Genomic DNA, 21,859 nt, shown 5'->3' with positions numbered 1-21,859 from the left:
TGAGGGGGCACAAAGGCAAAGAGAATGGATGGACATGAAGGAGCAAAGAGACAGCTTTAGCACAAACTACTTATGGCTCAATTCATTGCCAGCCCAGCAGCGGTGTTTATACTTGGGCTGCCAAGTCTGTGCTCAGGGGATATAATTCATTTTCACTCATTTTTAAAGGCCATTTGAGATGAATGTTTGCAAACATCTGAAATACACCAAGAAAGTTAGAGACTTTATCATCATTGTCAGTATTTCGTATGCAGTCAGATTGCATTTTAAAATCTTCAGGCTGATTAGTATGTTATCATGGCAGCACTGGAAGTCTTTGCAAGAAGCCAGGTTTCATGCTGAACAAGTAACAGAAGAACCAGAATCACAAGATGTGTTTTGATAATTGCATCATGTGATTGTACAAGATGCAATTGTTTTGCATGTCAGTCTAGGTTGGCCTTCTCAACCTGTACATTTCCTCACAGATGTTATCAATGCACAGAGATATCTATTTCCTGGAAAATTCTGAGTTGGAAAGCTTTCCAGAAACATATGCACAGTTTAATGCACAATTCAGTCTGAACTGAAAAAAATCTGATGCCCAAGGTAGGATTGAATTTGGCCTGTTTATTTTATTTTAAATAACGTTTTTTTAATTGCCCCAGTGCACCATAAATATTTGCTCTGAAGCGGGGGGGGGGATTAAAGCACACTTCATGTGTCTCAAAAGTTATATTATAGATACTTTTTATTGAAAGAGGTGTAAAAAGTTGAATAGCATGCAATTCTTCTACATTGTTGTTGAAGTTTAAAAAAAACAGAAGTACTGAAAACTGATGACTAACTGGCACACAATAGGAGGTGTATTATTAATTATTATTTACTGGATTTTTACCCCTCTGCATTAGCCAATAAGGCTCCTTAAGCAGTTTACAAGGTTAGTTTCAGAACTTGTTTTTCCTGTCTAAACATGCATAGGAATGTGCCCTAATACATTTTAAAAGTTCAAGAAACTGCACATGATATGTTGGTGATCCCTTGCATATTTCAACAAAAGTCAACTCTCTTCCACTGAGAAGGCACCTTCAGTTTCAGTGCCACTACATATTAATTCTATTTTAAACTGACATACATGGCCCTTTAAGGCATAAATATATTCTCTCATATACTTTTTCATGGAAAAATAAATTGCTGGAAAATTTTCTACTTTTGAACATTTCCCCACCCCCTCATCACTATGCACCCTGCAGAAGCACACTTTGAACTAAAAAAGAAGCCCCTTTAGTCCCTCTTTGCTGTTAGCAGTTCCGTTAATCCTTTTGTTACAGAGGAAACATTTCAGCTGCTTAAAAAAATAAGACAGGGAGTCTATTCTAGAAGAGGGAACTGAACACCTCACATTTTTCAACTTAATACTCAAACTGTATCATCCTCCTAACAATGATCTTCAGTGTAGCTGTTGTCAGAAAACTGACAACTCCATCAACTAGATTTTCACCAGTGGGCAAATATATATAGTCCAAAACAGGTATTCTATAAATTATTTTTCTACTCATGCTTCACTTATGTAACTTTTATATGTCTCTTCAAATATGCATCTATAGACAGTCTGTGAAGACTGAAAATGGATTGCTACAGGAACTTTCCACCCTTTTACTGTAGCCAGGCTCCTCTGGGGGGAAGATAAGGGAACCAGCTGTGAACATTTAACCTGGTCAGAATGCCATACCCCATCCCTGCTTCCTCTGGACTATACTTAATCCAGGCTGTTGAGGTCCTTAGCGTATAGCAAGACTAGAATTAGCAGAGAGGATTAGCCTTATTTTGGGACCTGATTTAATTCTATAAAATTCTGATTTTCCTCTGCATTTGTTATACATTAAGTCTAGCTTAATTCACAATCATCAGGAACTGATTCTATGTTTACTGAATTGCTCATCTTACATGAATTTGATACTTTCTAGAGCAAATTTCTTCCCTACCACACACCCCACACGTTATGTGTTTTGATAAACATAGTTTATTGTGGTAAAGCATTATATAAATATACTTAGACTTAAACTCAAAAATGGTACAGGATAGGCTCATGGATAGTCTTGTACAAATCACTTACTCTGAGTCTAATCTAGTTTCACAGGGTTGATGTAAGCCACTCTGCACTCTTTTCTGGGGAGGGCAAACTACAATAGTAACAAAACAAGTGAATGTTTAAAACATTATTCTAGTGTTGAGTTAGAACAGTGAAAAGTAAGCCCCACATTTCTTGAAAGTTAACAGATGTGTTTGGTCAATTAGTAGGTCTGAAATAATGATGGTGAGGGCCAGTGTGACGTAGTGGTTAAGAGCATGGGATTGGGACTCAGACGTTCTGGATTCTAGTCCCCACTCAGCCATGAAGCCAACTGGGTGACTTCGGGCCAGTCACAGACTCTCAGCCCAACCTACCTCACAGGGTTGTTGCTGTGGGGATAAGATGGAGGAGGGGAATGATGTAAGCTGCCTTGAGCCCTTTTTGTAGGAAAAAGGCAGGATATAAATCGATAAATAAATAAATAAATAAATGGTGACTGGCTTTGAATAGTGTGCCATGAGTTCATCTTTTATCTCAGATTCATGGCCTCCCATAGACTGCCTGGACCCTAAGACTGCCTTTGGCAGCCCTTCTTCAGGAGCCCCCACCAAAGGAAGAGAGGTGGGCCCCCCCAAAGCAAAGGGCTCTTTCTATTACAGCACACAACTGTGGAACAAGGGCGCCTACATTGTGGTCTGTTTGATGTCAGGTGAAGATCTTCTTTTCCCAGGCATTTTAGTCTTCAACTCATTTGTTTTAACCTGTATTTAAGAAGGTTGCACTGCTGCCGAGTTTTATTTTGTAGTTCTGTAGTCTTATTTTATACCATAGTTTTAAATTTTTATATTATATTTTACTATGCTGTATTTTATGGTTTTCATTGTTGTGAACAGCCCAGGGAGCTTCAACTATTCGCTGACATAGACGTGTATTAAATAAATTGCTGTCTGTAAACTTTACTCCTCCCTGTGCCTGCGGAGCCCACAGGCCAAGGTGGGATGTGGTACCTAAATGGACTCAGATGGAGCTGAGAAAGGCGGCTGTTCCTCCCAGGGCCCACCAAATCCAGGATTTGTGCTGTGTCAGTCATCTTGCCATGTGGGTGACGGATGGCTCTACCAAGTCTCTGGCTTTGTGAAGTGCACCTCATCCTTAGATGAGGAACCTCTGCCGACCAGATTAGCCTCCCACAGCGATAGATTGCACAATGCAGCCAGTTTCTCACAAAATCTGCCAAGTTGTATGATCTCCACCACCAGAGAGGGTTATGGCATGTGCAGGCAACCATTCTGAACATACAACCCCCAGCAGGGAATGCCATAGTTTGTTGTGGTGTCCAGAGTTGGGTGAGAGGGGTTGTGTGAGAGTAAAACAGTCCTTGAATAACTCTATAGGGAGTTAAGCCAACTTGTGCTGCCCGGATTCTGACAACATGGCAAGCCACCGGGTCTTGAACTGGCAAGTTCGCACATGCAGGTGTCATGGCTCACTGCGATTTCAATAAGTCACGCCAGGCTGCAGGAAACATACAACCCACATCAGTGACTAGAGAGCAGTCTAGGTACTGTGCAGCGTGCTATGGCAAAAAGGCCAGAATCTGCTGTCTATGTAAACAAGAACCATTTAAACAGGATAACAACCTCAAACCAGTACCTATCAAATATTCTGTGGTTTCTCCGATGGCATTGTATACTCCCTTTCAAAAAAACAAAACAAACGTTCACACCTTGAACTCTCAAATACCAGTCTGGAACTTGCAACCTCTGGTTTCCTCAGCAACCTTGATATGTGTAAATTCTCATCTTTGTCAGAAAGACTGGCCTTCCATTTGAAATGCTACTGTGCACTGGGGCACACGTTTTCTCTGCAGCTGAACGCTGGCGCTCTTCAGCCATGGCTATAAACAAATGTGCCACAGGTCACACGCAGCTTCTGTCCCCTTGGAAGTCCTTGACAGGCTTCCTAAGCTGTTGTATATTCCGGAGGCTGCCAAAGAGACAGGCTGCACTGCAGCAGGGGATTTGGATGTGCTACTGGAAGGATGCAAGAAGACAAAACCAATGTGGCGTGGCATTAGAAGGGCAAGATGCCAGTGAAATGCCGTGGCATACACACCCCCAAGAGTACTGGATTAGATTCCACTCTGGTTTGTAGGGTAGAATAATTTTTCATGCAGACTACAGTCTTATCCTTAGATGGAAGCAAACTATAGGTAATTGCCCAAATCCATCATTTCCTCTCCAAGTCTTGCAACGTCATGATTTGTCATTTTTAGCATAATGCAGACAGTGGGCACCAGGGGCAGGAACACGTGACCCTCCAGATATTACTAGACTTCAGTTCCCATAATCTCCCATGAGTGACTATGCTGGCCAGGGCTGATGGGAGCTGCAGTCCAACAACATGTGGGTAGCCAAACACTCCTTGTCTCTGTGGGAGAGCTGGTCTGCTCTGAACCAGGTGTTACAGAGCATCTCCCAAATTCTGCTCTTTTGCAGAAGAAGGGGCCTGTGTATAGACTAGAGGTTTTTAAAGATATTCCTGGGGTAATCAGGTCCTGCACACCTGTGCATCATTAATGAAACTACCTGAATGAACTCCTTGCATCTCCGTCATCCCTCCATGTTAAAGACTTAGGAATTTCAGATCTTACTTCATGGTAACAACTGCAGAAGCCCCTGTCAGGAATATTTCCTGATTTCTGACCATCCTGTTTAAGCCAGTTGGAAGAGACGAAAAAGATCCATTTTGTTTAAGATTCTGGTAGCAAAATCAATTGTAGATAGAAAAATGCTACAACTGCACACTACGTACAATGCTACATTACCCACCAATCACCTTAAGGATATTAAAGCTGCAAAACCCTGAAATTTTCAGCATTTTGAAGGCTGATCTTTGTACCTGCCTCCATTTGTCACATTAGAGAGGCCTTCCTTTAAGACAACTGTTCACGTCATCCTGGCCATCCTTCTCATCTGCCCCTGTTACAGCCAGAGACGTTAATGCAAAAGAGCCAGTGTGGTGCAGTGGTTAAGATCCCAGGATAATCTAAGTTCTAGTCCCTGCTCGGCCATGGAGCCAACTGGGTGACTTTGGGCCAGCCACAGACTCTCAGCCCAGCCTATCTCACTGGGTTGTTGTGGGAATAAGACTGTGAGCAGGAGGAAGAGAATGATGTAAGCTGCTTTGAGTTCTTTAAAAATAAAAAGAGAGGATATAAATAAAATAAACAAATAAGACCTATCTACACCCCACTACAACTTTCATCAGGTTATGGAGGCCATATTTCATCCTTCTTCTCTCTGTATATGACATCTGGAAAACCATCTTGCCAATCCAGCAACTGAGAACTTGTTTGCATGTTTTTAATAACTAAACTCAGAGAGGAAGGATAAAAGGACATCTCAGATCCCTCAATTTTTGAAGGACTGTTTCTATCCTGCTTCCTTCTATTTCCCCTCTTGTTTTAGGAGAAACTCAAAAAAGCGTTCGTCACTCATAAGCCAGAAGATAAGTAGTAGTAAATGGTGGAAAGAATAAAGAACAAACAGCTCACATGTCAATGATTGGATATTCTGTGGCACGTGACCACTGAAATTTTAGGCTTTAATGCAAGCATTGTGAACATTTCTACGGTGAGCTGTTAATTGGCTGCTACATCTTTGGGTTTCATTGTAGAATTGAGACCTGAGTGCTACACGAAAAGCATCTGCTTTCCTGCTAAATAACCTCTAGGTGGCACTGGGCTATAGTAGAATTGTGCAAATGCACAAGAGGAAAATGCACTTTCTTTTGCATTCACAATTAAATACCCACACTTTTGCGGCTCTTAAAAGAAAACCTCACTGAAACTGCTACTTAAACACAAAAGTGAAACAGGAGAATCATGTTGCCATCCAAAAAACCCCCATAAACAATTGTGAGAAATGAATGATGACTGCACAATGAATGCCTCATACAGAAAAGTCCTGAATCCCAGCTTTGAAAAACACCTTTCCATTCTATTAAAACTTTATCAAGAATACTGGGTTCACCACCATTAAATAAAGGTGGTGATCAACTGGAGAGATCTGGTGAAACAGTATGGTATGAGGTTGCTGAAAAGCATCAAACAGTATTTAGTGGGAAAAATGAAAAGGAGAGTGTTTTGGTTTTGGAAAATTATTTTAAAAGGGTAGGATAGGCTTTCAGCTTATCTCCTGAATACAGGGAAAGAAGCAATGCATAAAAATCAAAGAGAAGCATATTAACAAAAATTAGGGAGAGCTGGCAGCATACTGCAAAAAACATGAAGAATCCACCAAATGATAGGATAGTAATGAATATGCAGTGGTTCTGCAGGCTTTTCTCAATGATATATGCCCAAATTCATTCATGAGTGACCCTTTAATTCCAGGCTTGCTATGCATGCTTGCCTTTATCCCCTATATTAATCAGGTGATACTGACTCCTAGACACACAAATCAGTCTAAGATGACAAAAGAGGCTGCAATAATGACTGATGATTAGACAAAAGCATCATGGGCTTCCTAAACCAGAGGAAGCCAGTGATATTTTCTTACACAGTTACTAGAAGAAGGTGCTCTCCAAGGCTTCCCTCCCAGGTGGAAGACTGCAGGGTCAGCAAAGACCATCCAATAGCTTCCCCATATTCTTAACCTTTCAACAGCACCTGTCCTGCAAACACCAGCAAGAGCGCTCAAGGAGAGAAGGTGGACAGTGTGGGTCATTATCAGAGTCCACAATGTACTGTATTACAGGGTAGACAACTGCAGCCTCCAGTGTGTCACCACAGAATGCATATTCTTGCTAGAATATTGACAATTTTCTAGTCCACATGCTGGCATCAGTAAATTTGAAAAAAAAAATGGATGTCATTCACAGTATGAAACTAGTGTCCCCCTCCTGCACTGCAGAAGATGGTGTATCCAACAGCAGTTATGCAGGAAGGAAGAAAAATACCACAGATTTTCAGTGGCCATTTACTTCCTTATAGTGTGAAGTGAAAACTGGAACTGGCTTACGAGTTGACTGGCTCATTTTTGTCCATTTCTTTCAGTACTGGCCAGTGATGGAGACCAGAAACTGCGTGGGATGAAATGCAGGGGTGACTGAGGACAGATCCCGTACTGCTTTATGAGTGTTTACAGATGAACATTGTTGTGATTATTCGTTGCTACACTCACACCTCCACTCAGCCATGAAGCTCACAGAGAGAACAGAGACAAGGCACAATCTCTCAATCTAGCCTACACAGTTGTTGCAAGGATAAATTGGAAAAACGCTGTGTACTGCCTTGGATTCCTTCTAGGAGAAGCAGCACAAAAACGGACAAATAAAGAGCGGAATATGTTGTCTAGTCTTAATACGGTCTGATGCAGAATGAACCTGGGTTGGGCGTTTCTTCCCACTCTCCTACTTTGTGAGAGTCAACCATAATCAGTATCTGTACCGCAACTAGCTATACTTAATGGTAACCAAGGCTAGTATTTAACCATGGTTTAAAGTCAATTTACTCTGTAAATGCCTGGTTAAAGCTAGCAGTAGATCACCCATAATACCTAGCCATGGTTAACTGATGCCAAGATGGGAAGGCAGAGGGGAGCTCACGAAGAAGAGAGGATGGCAGGAGGCTATAGCCAATCTCTTACACGTGGCAACAAAGTCAGCAGTGCTATGCCTGCAACAGGATGGACTGCGCATGGCTAGCCCCAATGGGAAAGGCCGCTGCCCAAGGCCTGAGCATTGCCCACACCTGCTCCACACGCCCTGGTGTAAAATGAAACACAAGAGACAAGTGCCATTACTACCAAATGTTCCATCTTGTGGCCTTTATTAAGAGCAGGAAAGTCTGATCTCAACAAAAAGTTGCATGGTCTTTTGATGAGAGGATCTACAAATCTTAGTTGTTTTCTTAAAAGACCAGAGAGCATTAAAGGAAAGAAACTAATGTGCCTTCATTACCAATCACAGGACATGGGGGAGGCAATAAATATGGGCAGTGAGTTATAAACAGAAAGTGATGATAAATAATAAATAACAGTAGAGCAATAACAGTAGAGCATAAATAGAGAAGGACCTTTATTTGGTAAGGATTTTCTTTTAACCTAAGCTACCTGCCAAGAAACTTAGCTGACCACATCATGTATTCATTGGGTTATTTTGAAAATCTAGATCCTTTTCTGTAACTGAGGAGCTTGTCTGCCTATTTTTTCTAGCAACTACACACAAGCCCTACTGAATAAATGCATCCTCAGAGGAATGATATATATGTGAGTTGCAGCTCAAGAACCTGAGAAGTCAAAGGGCACAAAAACCTTAGCAGGACAGTCTCAGGACCTGTCCCCTGTGGCCACAGGAAATGGAGAAGCCATAGTCTAGGGGAGGGGGCATAGCTCAACAGCAGAGCAGATGCTCTGGGGTCAGATGCTACCCTCTCCAGTGAAATCATCTCAGGTGGCAAGGTTGTGGACAAGTCCCACGCTGGAATGGCCTTAGAGAGCTGCCGCTGCCAGCAAAAGCTGCCTGACACAGCAGTACTAAACAGACTGGTGTAATTTTGACTCCATATAAGGGCACCTGTATATTCATGTGGCTTCACAGTTGCTTGGAACTCTTAGGAACAATCAAGTAAATGGAGATAAGTGAGAAACCTGGAAACAGCAGTGGGAGGCAAAGCTAGAAAAGGTTTCTGTGGCTCCTTCAGAGAGAAAAGCTAGGCCAGTCTTCCCCAACTCATGGCTCTCCAGATGTGCTGGACTACAGTTGAAGTAGCTGTACTACTACATGCCTGGCCATGGATGGGGAACATGGAAGCTGTAGTCCAATGCATCTGAAAAGAAAGGATGGGGGAGTAACGTGAAATCAATTTGGTTCTCATGTATTTCAACAGATACTTGTTCTCTAGTCTACAAACTTCACCAATAAGAATGTAAGAAGGGCCCTGCTGGCTGAGGGCTCTGTTCAAACAGAAGCCAACCAGCTGCCTGAGGAAACCCCTGAGTAGGACATGAATGCGATATCACCCTGTCAGCCATGCTTCACGGCAACTGGCACACGGAGGCATACTGCCTCTGATACTGGAAGTAGCAAACAGCCACCTAGGTTTATCATTATTAAAAGCTTCATCCTCCAATATCCTGTCCAATCCCCTTCTAAAACAGCCATCATTACACCCATAAACCAAGTCAGCCTGAACATGGCCTACAGGAAGGCCACAGCCTGGTTTGAAGGAAATAACCCATCTATGCCGTATGTCTCTACTAGGTGGTACTCAGAGCCCCACAGCATCTGACCATGGAGGTTCTGCAGAGCTGTCATCACTTAAGAGCCATCAACCACCTTTACCCTCCATCAATATGTTCATCCATCCCACCCCGTGACACCATCTCATCTTATGGCCACAACTACGTCTTGTGGCTGTAGATTCTGAACATTAATGATGGATGACAAGACCAGGCAGTTTTGGTTATGGCTGAAAGCAGATAATTGCTTTAGAACAAATGAAAAGGGGACAGAGTAATGCTGCCATTGCCTGTGCCACACACACTATTTTCCTTTGTGTGGCCTTCATCTCTGGGGCTCATCGAACCAGTTTTGCAAAGTTTCAAAGCACTAAAGGACTCTACAAATCCTATTCTGCCAGTGACCAGTGCAACAAGGGTGGGGGGACTGAACAGATGTACCGTGTGTCTTGATAGCTCTCCAAGGCACTATTTTCAGCTCTCATAAAAACCTATGATCTGTCGCCAGCATATAAGTAACTTTAAGGCAAAGCAGTCTGGATGTGCTCATTTCTAACAGCTACTTTAAGATGATGACTGAAATGAGTCAGGAATAAAAAGACACAAGTCATTTTTTTTCTTCCCCTACAGAGCTGCCTTTTTACAGAAATGAGTCCTCCTGTGGCACTGAAAATGAGGAACTCTGTATGGGATCCAGAGGATGAAATATGCTTGGACAAACCCCAAGGAGAAAGCAGAGTTCAGTGGCAAAAGATGTTGCAGCTGGCACCTAAGAAGGGTAGGCAAGCTGCTTGTTCATTTGACAGCATTATCCTGGCCATGTTTACTTGGGAGCAAGTTCCACTGTGCTCAATGGGACTTGCTCTCCAGCCAGGACTGGGCTACTTTGTTGGGGGAGAGGCACATTAGCACTCCTCCCAGAAACCGCTGCTGGCCAGATCCCTCCCTGACACAGGCAGAAGTGGTCCTGTGGTTGAATTCCCAATAGAATTACTGTTTGGCAGCCGTATCAAAGAGGTGTCATTCTGCCAGGAAACTAAGTACGCACTGCCTTTATGCCTTGTTTTGCAGCAGAATCACTGGGGATCCACTGATGGGGTGGACCTAGTGGAGGAGAGGGGAGGGGAGAGGAGGGGAGGAGCCGAGCCGAGCCGAGCCGAGCCATGGTGGTCATGTGCAACCTGCATGTTGCCCATCACTTCCCTAGCAATTGCTTGGATATAGCCAATTTCACCCATTCTGCAAAGCTGCTTTCAGTTCTTTGCTCATCAGCCTGGAGGTAAGCCAGTTCATTGCCACAGCCCAATAAAGAACAAGACATCAAGGAACATTGCCTGCAAGGAACGGCAAGCATGAAATATGATTTTACAATATGTCTTTCAACTGCGCAGTGAAACAAGCAGCCTCCTGTTGCCCCAGTAGGATTAGAAGCAGGGAAACAATCATTTTTTAAAACAATAAAACACATACTTTTGAAGCCCAGTAATTGTCCTTATGTTTTCTACATCCAGACTCCCAAACGCTCTCATACCAGCAAGTTCAAAAATGCCATTTATTCACATAGCCTTTATTCCATTTGCAGTCCAGTCAAAGCCACTGCAGTCTTCAAATGGAGGACAGGGATGTAGGAAAGAGCAACAGATCACAAGCATAGAGCTGCTGGTGGAACGGAGAGCACTGTGGCTGGCATTCACATCAGCATCTTCCTCAGTGAGCTATATATTGGGAACGTCGCAAGCAACATATAAAGCCACTAGCATGCAATACAGAGCAGGGAAAAGGGGAACCTTTTCAGATTTGTCAGAGATGACTTGGCTACCACTAAATAAACTCAACAACCTGATATACCAAAACCTTGCATCTTGCAAGAAAATGTTTAATGCCGAAGTGAGCTGTAAACTGCTCAGTTTGCTGCTTAGTCACTGCTGATGCAAGAGGTCCATTCTGAGAAAGGGAGAAAACACTAATTATTTACCCACTAAGCTTGTTGCCCCAGACCTGGCCCAAGGCCCCCTTTAGCTGAAACTATCTGAACTGCACTAGAGCAAAAGCTCTTTGCTCTCTGCTCTTTTTATGTATATATGTATTTATTTATTTAATTTTTATGCCACCCAATAACCAAAAGGTTATTTAGGTAAACAATGGTGCTTTGCTGCTGCAGAGCAGTCTACTCACAAAAGCAGTTTAATGTCTGATAAGGGTATGCATGGAATTCCTAGTAGTAACTAACTGGCATATTCATTCCATCGTTAAAATAATTAACATATCATTTTTGTGAGTAACTGTGTGCTAAATCACAGTGCATATGCTGAACATATGCCACAACATTTTTATGCCCCAACTGTTACCTTCTCATTCTTGGGGAGCACAGAATGAATCACTGTTTAAAAATACTGCTGATATACAAACTTAGAAATATTTACAGTGGTAAAGGTTGCTGAATAACTAAAACAACAGCAGCCTGATCTGCTCTTGTGTCTTTAATAGTAGCCTTTCCACAGCACAGTGGTATCAGTACCAGTTCAACTGCTGAAGATCAAGTATGTGTTTAAAGCAGGGCTACACGTCAGAAATTGGCAGCTTGATTTTTGGGAGAGTAAAGCTACCACCAGGGAAATGTATGCCAGACATTTAGAAACAGATCTGCAATTGTAAGTTTGGACTAAAGCAAAAGCCAGGTCCCACGTCTGTAGGTGACTACACAAGGAACGTTGTATTCTTCACAATACCCTGACAGAATGCAGTCAGATATGCTGTCAGTACACTAACATGTAGTGACTGCACATATAAAACCTGGACAATGGTGGAGTGGGAGAGAGGAGAAGAGGAATGTGCCCAAAAGTTGCAATCCGAAGGAAATGCCTGTTTTTAGTGGATATGGATATTCCCTTAAGGAGGAGGGGAGGGCATAGATGAATTGGCACCATCAATATATGTACAGTTATCTTTCTATTCTGGAGATGTGTATCTTAATCACAACAAAAGCATTTCCTTTTGTCAGATGGAACTCTGGCATTGGGGGATAAGCCTAATGATAAAATCGAAGCTTCTTTGGAATGTGGTTTGGGATTCCATCTGTCAATTTAACTTAAATGGGAGCAATTAAATCCATTCTGTAGGAATGAAGAAGACACTGAAGTGTCAAAGAATTTGTTTTTGAGGTACAAGCAGCCACATTCTGGAACTAAGAATTACATTAAATTCATTAACTGAAAACAAGCCATGGCAAGTGAATAACCCTGGGTTTCCTTTCTCATGTAATGCAAACAAAAATAGAGACTTGGGTGCCCTTAAGCACTGCATTGTCAGGATCTAGGCTGCTCTGATGGCCATAACCAGAGCTACCACCGCTATATTTGCAGGATCGGTCCCAGTCCCTGCTAGTGCTCTCTGTCTACTGACTAGTGCAACCAAGGGAAAAAGCTATACAAGAGCAAACTCTTCCTTCCAGAACTGGCCTCCGCAACAAAGGTCCTCCTTTTTGCTGCCGTGCCTGCACCTGGCCCTGTCTCCTGCCTTGCTGTGTTCTCTCAGCAGAACAAGTCCTCTTGTTTGCCGCTGTGCCTGCATCCTGCCTAATGGTTCTTGCTCCATGACCTTTCCATGTTGCCTTGCTGTTGTGCCTGCCTCTCGTTTGACCTAATCTCACCTTGTCTACGTATCCTGCCTCACTGTGTTGCCGCAGTAATGCAGGGGTTGCTGAGAGCTCCTGCATCTTGCCTGATCCTTGCTGCATCTGGTTCCTGTTGTCTTGTGTGTCCTGCTGTGCCATGTCTCCTGCCCTGTTATCCTGTACATGGTACCTGTACCTCTGCTTGTCCTCCAGGTTCCTGACCATTAGCTGGTTCCTGACCACATCTTTGTTCTGCCCTGATGCATTCTTCTGGTCCCTGACCAGGACCTCTGGTTCCTGTACTATGACTATGATTTGGACTTTCTATTTTGGACACTGTCTTGTCTGAAGTTCTCTTGCCCTGGTAAACCTCTGTTGCTCTGGCCTTGTCTCTGGCCACCCAGGTCCCAGTCCGGGACACTGACATGTGCTGAGTACATTAGTTTAAATCATTTTGCAAGCCACCGAAGCACCTTGCATTATGGGATGCCTATACAGAGACAGCTAATAAATAAATAAAGACAATACAAGTCACCAAGAAAAAAAAACACCTTGGATTAAATAATTAATTTTAAACTGCAGTCTGGAAATTTCCTAAACGAAAGTGCATACTAATTGCATGATGCAGCAGTTGAAAACAGAGGGATTAAAAAAAAACTGCAGCACTTACCTAGTTAGAAGTAATAAAACTATGGACATGCAGACAGAAATGAAACAGAAGAAAAGCACGGTAATAACTGAGGTGGTTTGAAACTTGGCAATCTACTGTTCCAGAAGGCCCTCAGTGGCTTCATACATTGCACCATTCAAGCAGTGGGCAGGAACAAGAGGATGAAACCAAAACACAAAAATACATCAGCCTATTTTACCATAAAACACTTACCAGCATTAATCTAAGCCTCAGAAGAAGCACCTAATCTTCCTGAATGAGGGAAAGATGAACAAAAGCCAGACCACCACCAAACAATCAGTGCTGCAGGGCATGGGTGGGCGAGCCCATGGAAAAGGGTGGCATCATCTGGGGAGCCCTGGAAGGGCACATGGGGACTGCAGTCAGGCCAGATCTGGCCCCTGGACCTGTGGGGCCACATTTCCATGTTGCAGTTCTAGAAATGCAGGTTGCCATGGCCAAAATGCAAACAAATTCTTCCTTAAGGAGGTTCAGTCCAATTCAACATTAGAGGTTGATTCTGAAACTGAGTATATTAGAGACCAAAGCAGTAAAGAAGTCTACTCACCCAGCAAAATATTAAGTAACTGCTTCCAGAATAAACGTTCCTCACATGATTGGAAGTCCGGGTGAAATGCCAAACTAAAGCATCACTAGCCTCCCTATAATGCACTACACCACAACGTATAAAGCATACGAGCAAAGATGGTGGAGAAACTTACCCTAGAAATGCCAACGATTTGTTCATCCGGAAGCAAACTAATGCGTACAAAGCAGGATTCAAAATTAACATCTTCCTTCTCCATGAGGTCTTTCCCCTGCAGCAGTGTGACATGCAGGGTGTTGGAGTTCACATTGTACTCCATGTTGACTTCCACTTGTCCCACCATGAACTCCTGGCCAAAGTTATTCCCAATGGAGGAGATCGAACTCAGGGAGTCAGTAGAGACAGATTTTTTCAGGGGCCCATAGGGAGCTAGCTCAAGCTCTTTGTTCATCAGCTCCAGAGTGCCTAATTCATTAATGTTTTCGAAAGTGTCATCCATTTTCAGACTCGGTTTGCGCACAGGAGATGTCCTTTCTCCTGCTTTTCGGAAGCTGCATGCAGCTCTCTACAGACAGCAAGAGAGAACAGAAAGCTGGTCAGAGTTGATGATGCACTTCAGCTTCAAAATATTTACCACTGTGAGCTTGCTTATTTATAACATTTCTAGTGTGTCTAACAGTAACAAAATACAGATTGAACAGACTCTTAATTGAAACAAAACATAAATATGAATCCATTAAATGCACTGTTAAGAACATAGCAATAAAAGAAATAGAGAGCACCCAACCAGTAAATTCTTCCCCCCACTGAAGATTTTGCAGGTCCCAATGTTTAACTGATTAAAGAGTACAAAGAAAACATTTAGAACAAAGCTGATTGAAATATGCTACAGCTCATAGGGGGGGAAAATCCTCAGTGGGAGGGAAAATTGAAGGCAATTAACACCACAGACTAAAAGTGAGATTTTGCAGATGTGTCTTACTAAATTGGGAACACCTGAGGCCAAGATGTGTGCCAGTTCAGGCTTTTATGACCACTATTTGGAGGTGACCAGAAATGTTTTCTCCATGCCGGCAGGTCCAGTGGCAGGAGGATTATTAACTTTTAATAAGTTGCGCACACCAGCAATAACCCAGATCCAATGGAAGATCCCATAGTCTTCATGGCAATTCCTGCAGTCTGACTCTTTTAAAGTAGCTGTAATTATCATTGGACTCATCTTCCTGTAAATGCTTATCTCTGCGCTCCAGCTCGCTCCAGAAGAACAATGCACACCACACAACAAAATAAAGCAAATGTACTCTGGTGTGCGCTTTTGCAGCAAGAAGCCCTTGCTAGTTGTTAAACTGCCACAAGACTGTTGTTTCTCCTGCAATAATTGGTTTAATGCAGCAGCTGTTCCAGAATTATCTTCCCATCCTGTTTTTATTCTTAAATGTACAGTATATGTACATTTTTGGCATTTTCAGAGAACCCTTCTTTTTATCCTCTTTTAGAATCAGAACTGTTTCCTTCCTTTAATTTCTTGGTTTTATCAACAGTCATTGCATAGGTGGATGGCACATAATCCTATCATGACTTGAGAGAAAACTGTATACGATTCATGAACAGCTTGCCTGACCCTGACCCTGACCTTAAGCAGCACCTAGGACTATAGGAGGGAAAAATCAAGCTGGAATAAAAGGGAAAGGGTGTTTTCGCAATACCCAACTGCACAAAAATAAATAAATAAATAAATAAAAATCAGTGTGCAACACTTAAAAAACCTGTAGTCTCTCATATGGGCACCAACCTGCCCAGAAACATCTTTCTCGCTGCCCACCAGGCGCCATACTCTTCCTGTTTTTTATGTTTTTTGAGCAGCCATGCTCACTATGACAGCTGTTTTCTCTAGGGAAAAGCACCCTATGGCAGGCATCTTCAGAGAACACCCACAACCCCCTCCCAACATCTCAAAAGTGTCCACTGACCCAAAATACTTGGGAACCCCACTTTGAGATATGAATCCAAAGGATCCTGTGGGCAGTCTGTCCCTTGAGCAATGCATCCCTAGGAAGCTGCCTTGTTAGGACTCACTCCATTGGTCCATCAAATGCGGTACCCTGACTGGCAGCATCTCTGCAGCCCTACATGGAGCTGCCAAAGATCGAACCTGGGACCGCCTGCATGCACAGCATCTGCTCCATTGCTGACTACAACCCTTCCCACTGTTTCTTAATTATGATCTTTGATTCAAAGACCGCAGACCTCATTCTGCCATCAATTCAAACACGTATTTGAACCAGCTACAATAGTCAGGGCTGCTGTCCAGCACAGCCAGGCTCTCCCTCTCACACACAGATGATCTAGGCTACTTCTACCAAGGCGGCTAGAACAAGGTGGCTTTGAGCCATTAAGCCCTCAGCCACTGTGGGAATATATTAACTCTGACTGAGGATCAATAAGCCAATTTATGCGGCCTCGAGTTTTCCTGTGTTTGCCGGTGTTAATAGCCCTGCTGAAGCCTTCAGAATGGTGCACAATTCCCTCTCCGCTGCAACCCTTTTCCTCTCTGTGTTCTCCGCCTGCCTGTGGAGGGGCTGTGCAGATAAACACCTGTCAGGTACTTCCTATTTATGAGGCAAAAGGCGAGCCAGTGAGGGGGGAAAACAAGCCATATTAAGCAAGTGCAGTCGGATATACTCTCAAATATCCCTTCCTGGAGGACTCACACAGCCTAGCCCCATAGGACAAATAAGTCCTCCTGGATTAAAGTGAATGGAAGGATTGCCATTCATTTCCAAGGAACTCGCTCTCCAAGGGAGCTGTACAGGCCCTATTTGTTGTGACTGGGGTTTACTGCAAAGTTCTGAAGACTCCAGTCCCAGCAGTGAAGTCCAATTCACAGGCCTTAATGGACAGACTGGACAAACAAGCCTGATCTGAATGAGCAGATTCAGGACTGTGACATCCAGCAACTGTAATTCTGATCCTTCGCCCTGCGCCTCATCTCCAGCATTACCACAGCACAGTAACTCGGTGAGCGTATGGTAAAATGCTCCCAGAAACCGCTCGGAACTGGAACTCTCAAGACACCTGCCATATACATCCTTGATCAAGACCAGGGACGTTAGCAATTGGTGCATATCTTCCTGAAGAGGCACCCAGCAGAAATCCCTCTACACCCATCAGGTCATTTCACAGAAGCCAGGCACAGACGCAGCACAGCCAGCTCATGCTCTGACTGTAGTCGGGGAGCACCACTTTGTGGTGTTGCCAGTATGGACAGGAGAGGGTTGATGGGGCCAGAAGGGAAAAAAGACTGATCGAAACTGTTCAAGCCCAGTGTTAACAGAACTATCTGTTCTCCAAATGTATCAGTCTAAAGCTCCCACCATCCCCAGTCACCATGGTCACTGGATGTGGGATAGTGGGAATCATACCGCAACACTGTGAATGACACTGAAAGCCAGTGTAGCCATGGTGGTTAGATTATGGGAGAGGGACACAGGACAGCTGGGTTCTCCTCTCCTCTTGTCCATGAAGCTTACTGGGTGGCTTTGTGCCAATCATTCACACTCAGCTAAACCTACCTCACAGCGTTGTTATGTGGATAAAATGGCGAAGACAATGACCAGTAAGCTGACAAGAGCTCTTTACAAGAGGAAAGAAGGCAGGATAGAACAAGAGCTACAGCAACAATAATAAATGAAATAATATGTGACCAGCAGACATTCCCTCAATAACTAGGTAAAAGGAAAATCCCAGATTATTCTGTTCCAAATAAAGGCATTCTTTTCTCCCTTCCTGACTCTTGGTCTGTGTGTGTCTGTAAAAAGGATCTGGAAGGGAAGAAAGCAAGAGAGGAAGCTAGCTCCTTCTGGGGCACACCTCTCTCTAGAGGATGTAGGATTGCAGATGTGCCCCTCTACCTATGCTCAACCATGTACACTTGTAAATAAACTGAAATATTACAGAAATGCCTTAGGTCTCCAGTCACCTCTCCTGCTGAATAAAGCAAATCTGGCCAGGCACTGTACAGCTGTCACACCTCACCCCTTGGGGAAATATGTATATATAAACAATGTCAGCCTGCTCTCTTAGATTTCCACTGAAAGCCCTGCTTTATTTTTCTATCAACTGAAATAACTGTATATTCTTCCCAGTTACCCTGTCTTTATTTCACTGCCTTTCCTTGGTCACCTCTCCTGTGTCGGCATATCCACTGGAGCAAGATTCTGTCTGCTCATGCTTTAAGCATCCAAAACATTTTCTTCTATAACCTAAAAACTATGCACAATTAGACAGAAAAAAGTCCTACAATTCTCATGCTGGCTGGGACATCTTGGGAATTCTGGGGCTTGATTTCTTTTTGTCTGAACGTATTTCGGACTGTGCTTTAATTCTCTTACACTGGAATATACAGGCTGAACTCAAGAGGGAGCTCTGGATCATGCTTAGACATGGATCATGCTTGGACATGGAGCTCTGGATCATGCTTGGGCGAATGCGGCAATTGGTGGGTTTCTCAGTAGTATTACAGTCAACTGCTCTTTACCTTTTGCTTGATCTGATAATATGTAGTCCCATACTTTTGCTCGAGGTATCGGTAGTCATAATTTGGGAATGGAGATGGTGTGGGATAGCTGCCCGATTTCCAAAGCTTCCACAAGTTCACTCCAGCTATTCCCAGCAGAACCAGTGCACCAGTAATATAGACACCTACTTCCCATCCAGGTGGATTTTTTATGACTGAAAGAAAACAAGAGTGTTTGAGAGGGAGCCCAGCACACACCACAGTATATCTGAATATTACAGGAACATTCTGTGACTAACCTTCTGTGTGGAATTTCCTTTGATGGATTAGCAATGCTGGGCTCAGAATGAAACTGCGAGTCTTAGGCCGGGTCATCTTTAATTTCCCCACCCTTGCCCTTGTAAAGATCATTTTTTCCACTGAAAATTACAGATTGATTTGCACTGACAACCACATGACTCCCATCTTTATAGAGCTGCACTACAGCATCATTGTTTGGTCAAATACTTAAGAAGAACTGTGGTCATCTGACATAACTGGATCTTTGCCATAATAGCAACAAAACTCTTTCTTAGAGCTCACTGATGTAACTTCTTAGATGTAGAAAAAGGACCATTATCTTGTTCTTACCTTTTTATCTTTCTTTATATGAAAAAGCTTTTGCTGAAGAATTCCTTAATATTCAGCTCCTGTTATTTATAATCACCTACTGCTCTTTCTCAGGACTCTTTTTCCTTCTTTAACCTCAGATATCCCTGGCTTTTAAAATCAATTTTCCCCTTCCTAATGAATATTAGCATGTGTTTCTTTCATTGTGTTTTTGTTCAGTCAGGAGGGAGCAAAGTGAACAATCTTTGGTATTTTGACTTATTTGTTTTTCAAATATTCTGTTTTCATATTTAACCAAGCAGCCTGTTCACCAGCCTGGCACTGCAGTCATCTTTTCAAGAAAGATATATGGCCAAGATTTCAGCTTCATGCTATGTATTTCATACTGACACAGAAAATTGCTTCTGCTTAATTAAGATAAATGTGAACATCTCACCAGCCAACACAGAAACTGTGATCTATAAGAGGCTGACAGTAAGAGAGTTTGTTGAATCAAGCTAACAAGCAACTTCCCCATACAGCCAAGTCTCTTCTTGTATCCAGATATTCTTGGGCCAATTTCAAAGAATGCGTACTTTCAAGAAGACCAGGTAACCCATAAAACTATGCTGCATACTGTTTCCCAAACATTCATTTGAAAACCCTCTAAAAACCAGTTTGGAGAACATCATTATTTTTTAGGAAACAAACAGACCAGCAGTCTGACTCAAATCAGGGTCACCACGTATGTCTGTAGCTTCGCACTGCTCATCATCTTACCACAGACCTTACCACACAGCTCACTCTAAGCTCTCCCTGTGCATTTTATTTACTGAACTTCTATCTATCTATTTATTTTATAGCATTTTTATGCCGCCCCCATTGCAGAAAGTCTTGGGGCAGCTTACAAAACAAATTAACAAATATAGAATAGACATTAAAAATCCGGAGCATTTCGGCAACACTATAAAACCAATAAATAGAAACAGCAATTAACAGTTAAAATATCATTTAAATAAAAATGTCTTGGCCTGGCGCTGAAAAACAAATAACGATGGCGCCAGGCGGACCTCTCTGGGGAGCGCATTCCATAGGTGGGGCGCCACCGCAGAGAAGGCCCTCCTCCTGGTACTCACCCTCCTAATATCCTATCCCATGCTCCTCACAGAGAAACTGGGATTACTTTCAGAAACACAATACCAAACACAATCACCAGCACAAATATATAATACATTACAATAAAGCCATTAGGAAAACTACACAGATAATTGATTATATCTCAGAAGGCTGTACAAAGAAATGCGTTTTCAAGGGGCACCTAAACAACAAAGGGAACAGATAGATCTTTGGGAGGGAGTTCCATGACCGAGCTGTCATACCCCGGTAGTACTCTTCAGGAGAACAGTTTTAAGACCCAGACTGGTCAGTACTGGGGAAAGTGGCCCTTACATAACTGGCCGCTTTGCCATTTATGGTTTTGTACACTCATACTAACACTCTGAATGGGGCCCAGCAGTTCACCTGCAACGTGCTGCAGAGATTTCAGAACTGAGGCAGTGCACTCACACAGATCTCCATCATTTCCTCTTGCTTGGTCCTTAGCACTTAGAATGTATCAACACTTGGGAAAATGTAGGGTAGAAACTGTAGAAAATGTAGATCCTCACCATGTGACATTTTTAGATACAGCACCTCAAACTCTGTCTGGATACCTACCTGCCTGCCTGCCCGCCTTTTAGGGCTGTAACTGCTTCACCCCATCTGTGGTTGCTGAGTCCAGAAAATGCCTGCACAGCATGATGTATTTTGTATAGCAAGGAAAATTTAATTGCAATTAACATCCTCAAAAAATGCTCCGCCGCAGTTTGCACAGCACACAACATACTCACCGCTGAGCTGGTGTTTGGCAATGTTAGTGTCCATGGCGACTTAATTCTGGGCTAGAGTGATTGCCTAGGAGAGAGGATTGAAACAAGAGACTGAGAAAATGGGGGTGACAGAATTGGGGCAGTGCGGTGCCCACACAGACACTGTCCTGAAGCAACACAAGAACTGCTCCACTTCTAGAGTCACTCGAGACCACACTCTGTTGTCCTGGAAAAAAATCATGAAACTGTAACCCCCGGCTTCTGTCCCCACCATCATTAATACAAAAAAGAAATGCCATTCAGCACTGTGCTGCCCATTTGCAGATTCTGAATGCAGCTTTTTGTACCTTTCAGTCATCTCTTTTTTGTGGGAAGCCTAATCCTTGAATGCTGCTGACACTATAGCAGTGCAAACAGAGGTCTTTCTTCCCACAGTTAATGCCCCATTCCAGTATCCTGCCCTGTTATTCTTTGCACACAGCTCTAGTACTACAGTATATAAGGCTTAGCACCGGCTCTGCTTCCATCATCACTTAAGAAAGCCCTTGTGTGGCAAAAGTACTGGGAACGAGGCTGGAGAGTTGATGGCCAGACGGTTTCCTTGCTCTAGCTTGTGGGCCCTGGCTGCCAATCCGAAGTTCCATCACTCCATCACTCCTCCACCTCTCCAACATGGTGCCTATGGCCACCACAACACCCGCAGGGCTAGGCTGAAACTTGAGCCAAGTCAATGCAGCAATTCACCTATTCTCTTGCCCAG

The 21,859-nt window shown here is 43.2% G+C and overlaps 1 protein-coding gene across 1 annotated transcript in view; it reads right to left on the bottom strand.

The window, feature by feature from the left end:
* The window catches only part of SYT12 (synaptotagmin 12), a 68,942-nt gene that overhangs the window by 28,444 nt on the left and 18,639 nt on the right, over positions 1-21,859 (bottom strand). Inside the window, exons 3-5 of the mRNA XM_044426116.1 lie at positions 21,121-21,184; positions 18,665-18,858; positions 14,303-14,692 (exon numbers count right to left, since the gene is read on the bottom strand). Of these exons, the coding sequence (XP_044282051.1) occupies positions 14,303-14,692; positions 18,665-18,858; positions 21,121-21,154 (618 nt within the window). The 5' untranslated portion in view covers positions 21,155-21,184. The remainder of the gene's footprint in view (positions 1-14,302; positions 14,693-18,664; positions 18,859-21,120; positions 21,185-21,859) is intronic.

The sequence above is a fragment of the Varanus komodoensis genome, unplaced genomic scaffold, assembly GCF_004798865.1.
Source record: "Varanus komodoensis strain SLA01 unplaced genomic scaffold, ASM479886v1 scaffold16, whole genome shotgun sequence".
Taxonomy (NCBI): Eukaryota; Metazoa; Chordata; class Lepidosauria; order Squamata; family Varanidae; genus Varanus; species Varanus komodoensis.
Note: the sequence above shows the minus strand (reverse complement) of the source record. Positions and strands in the feature narration are given on the sequence as shown.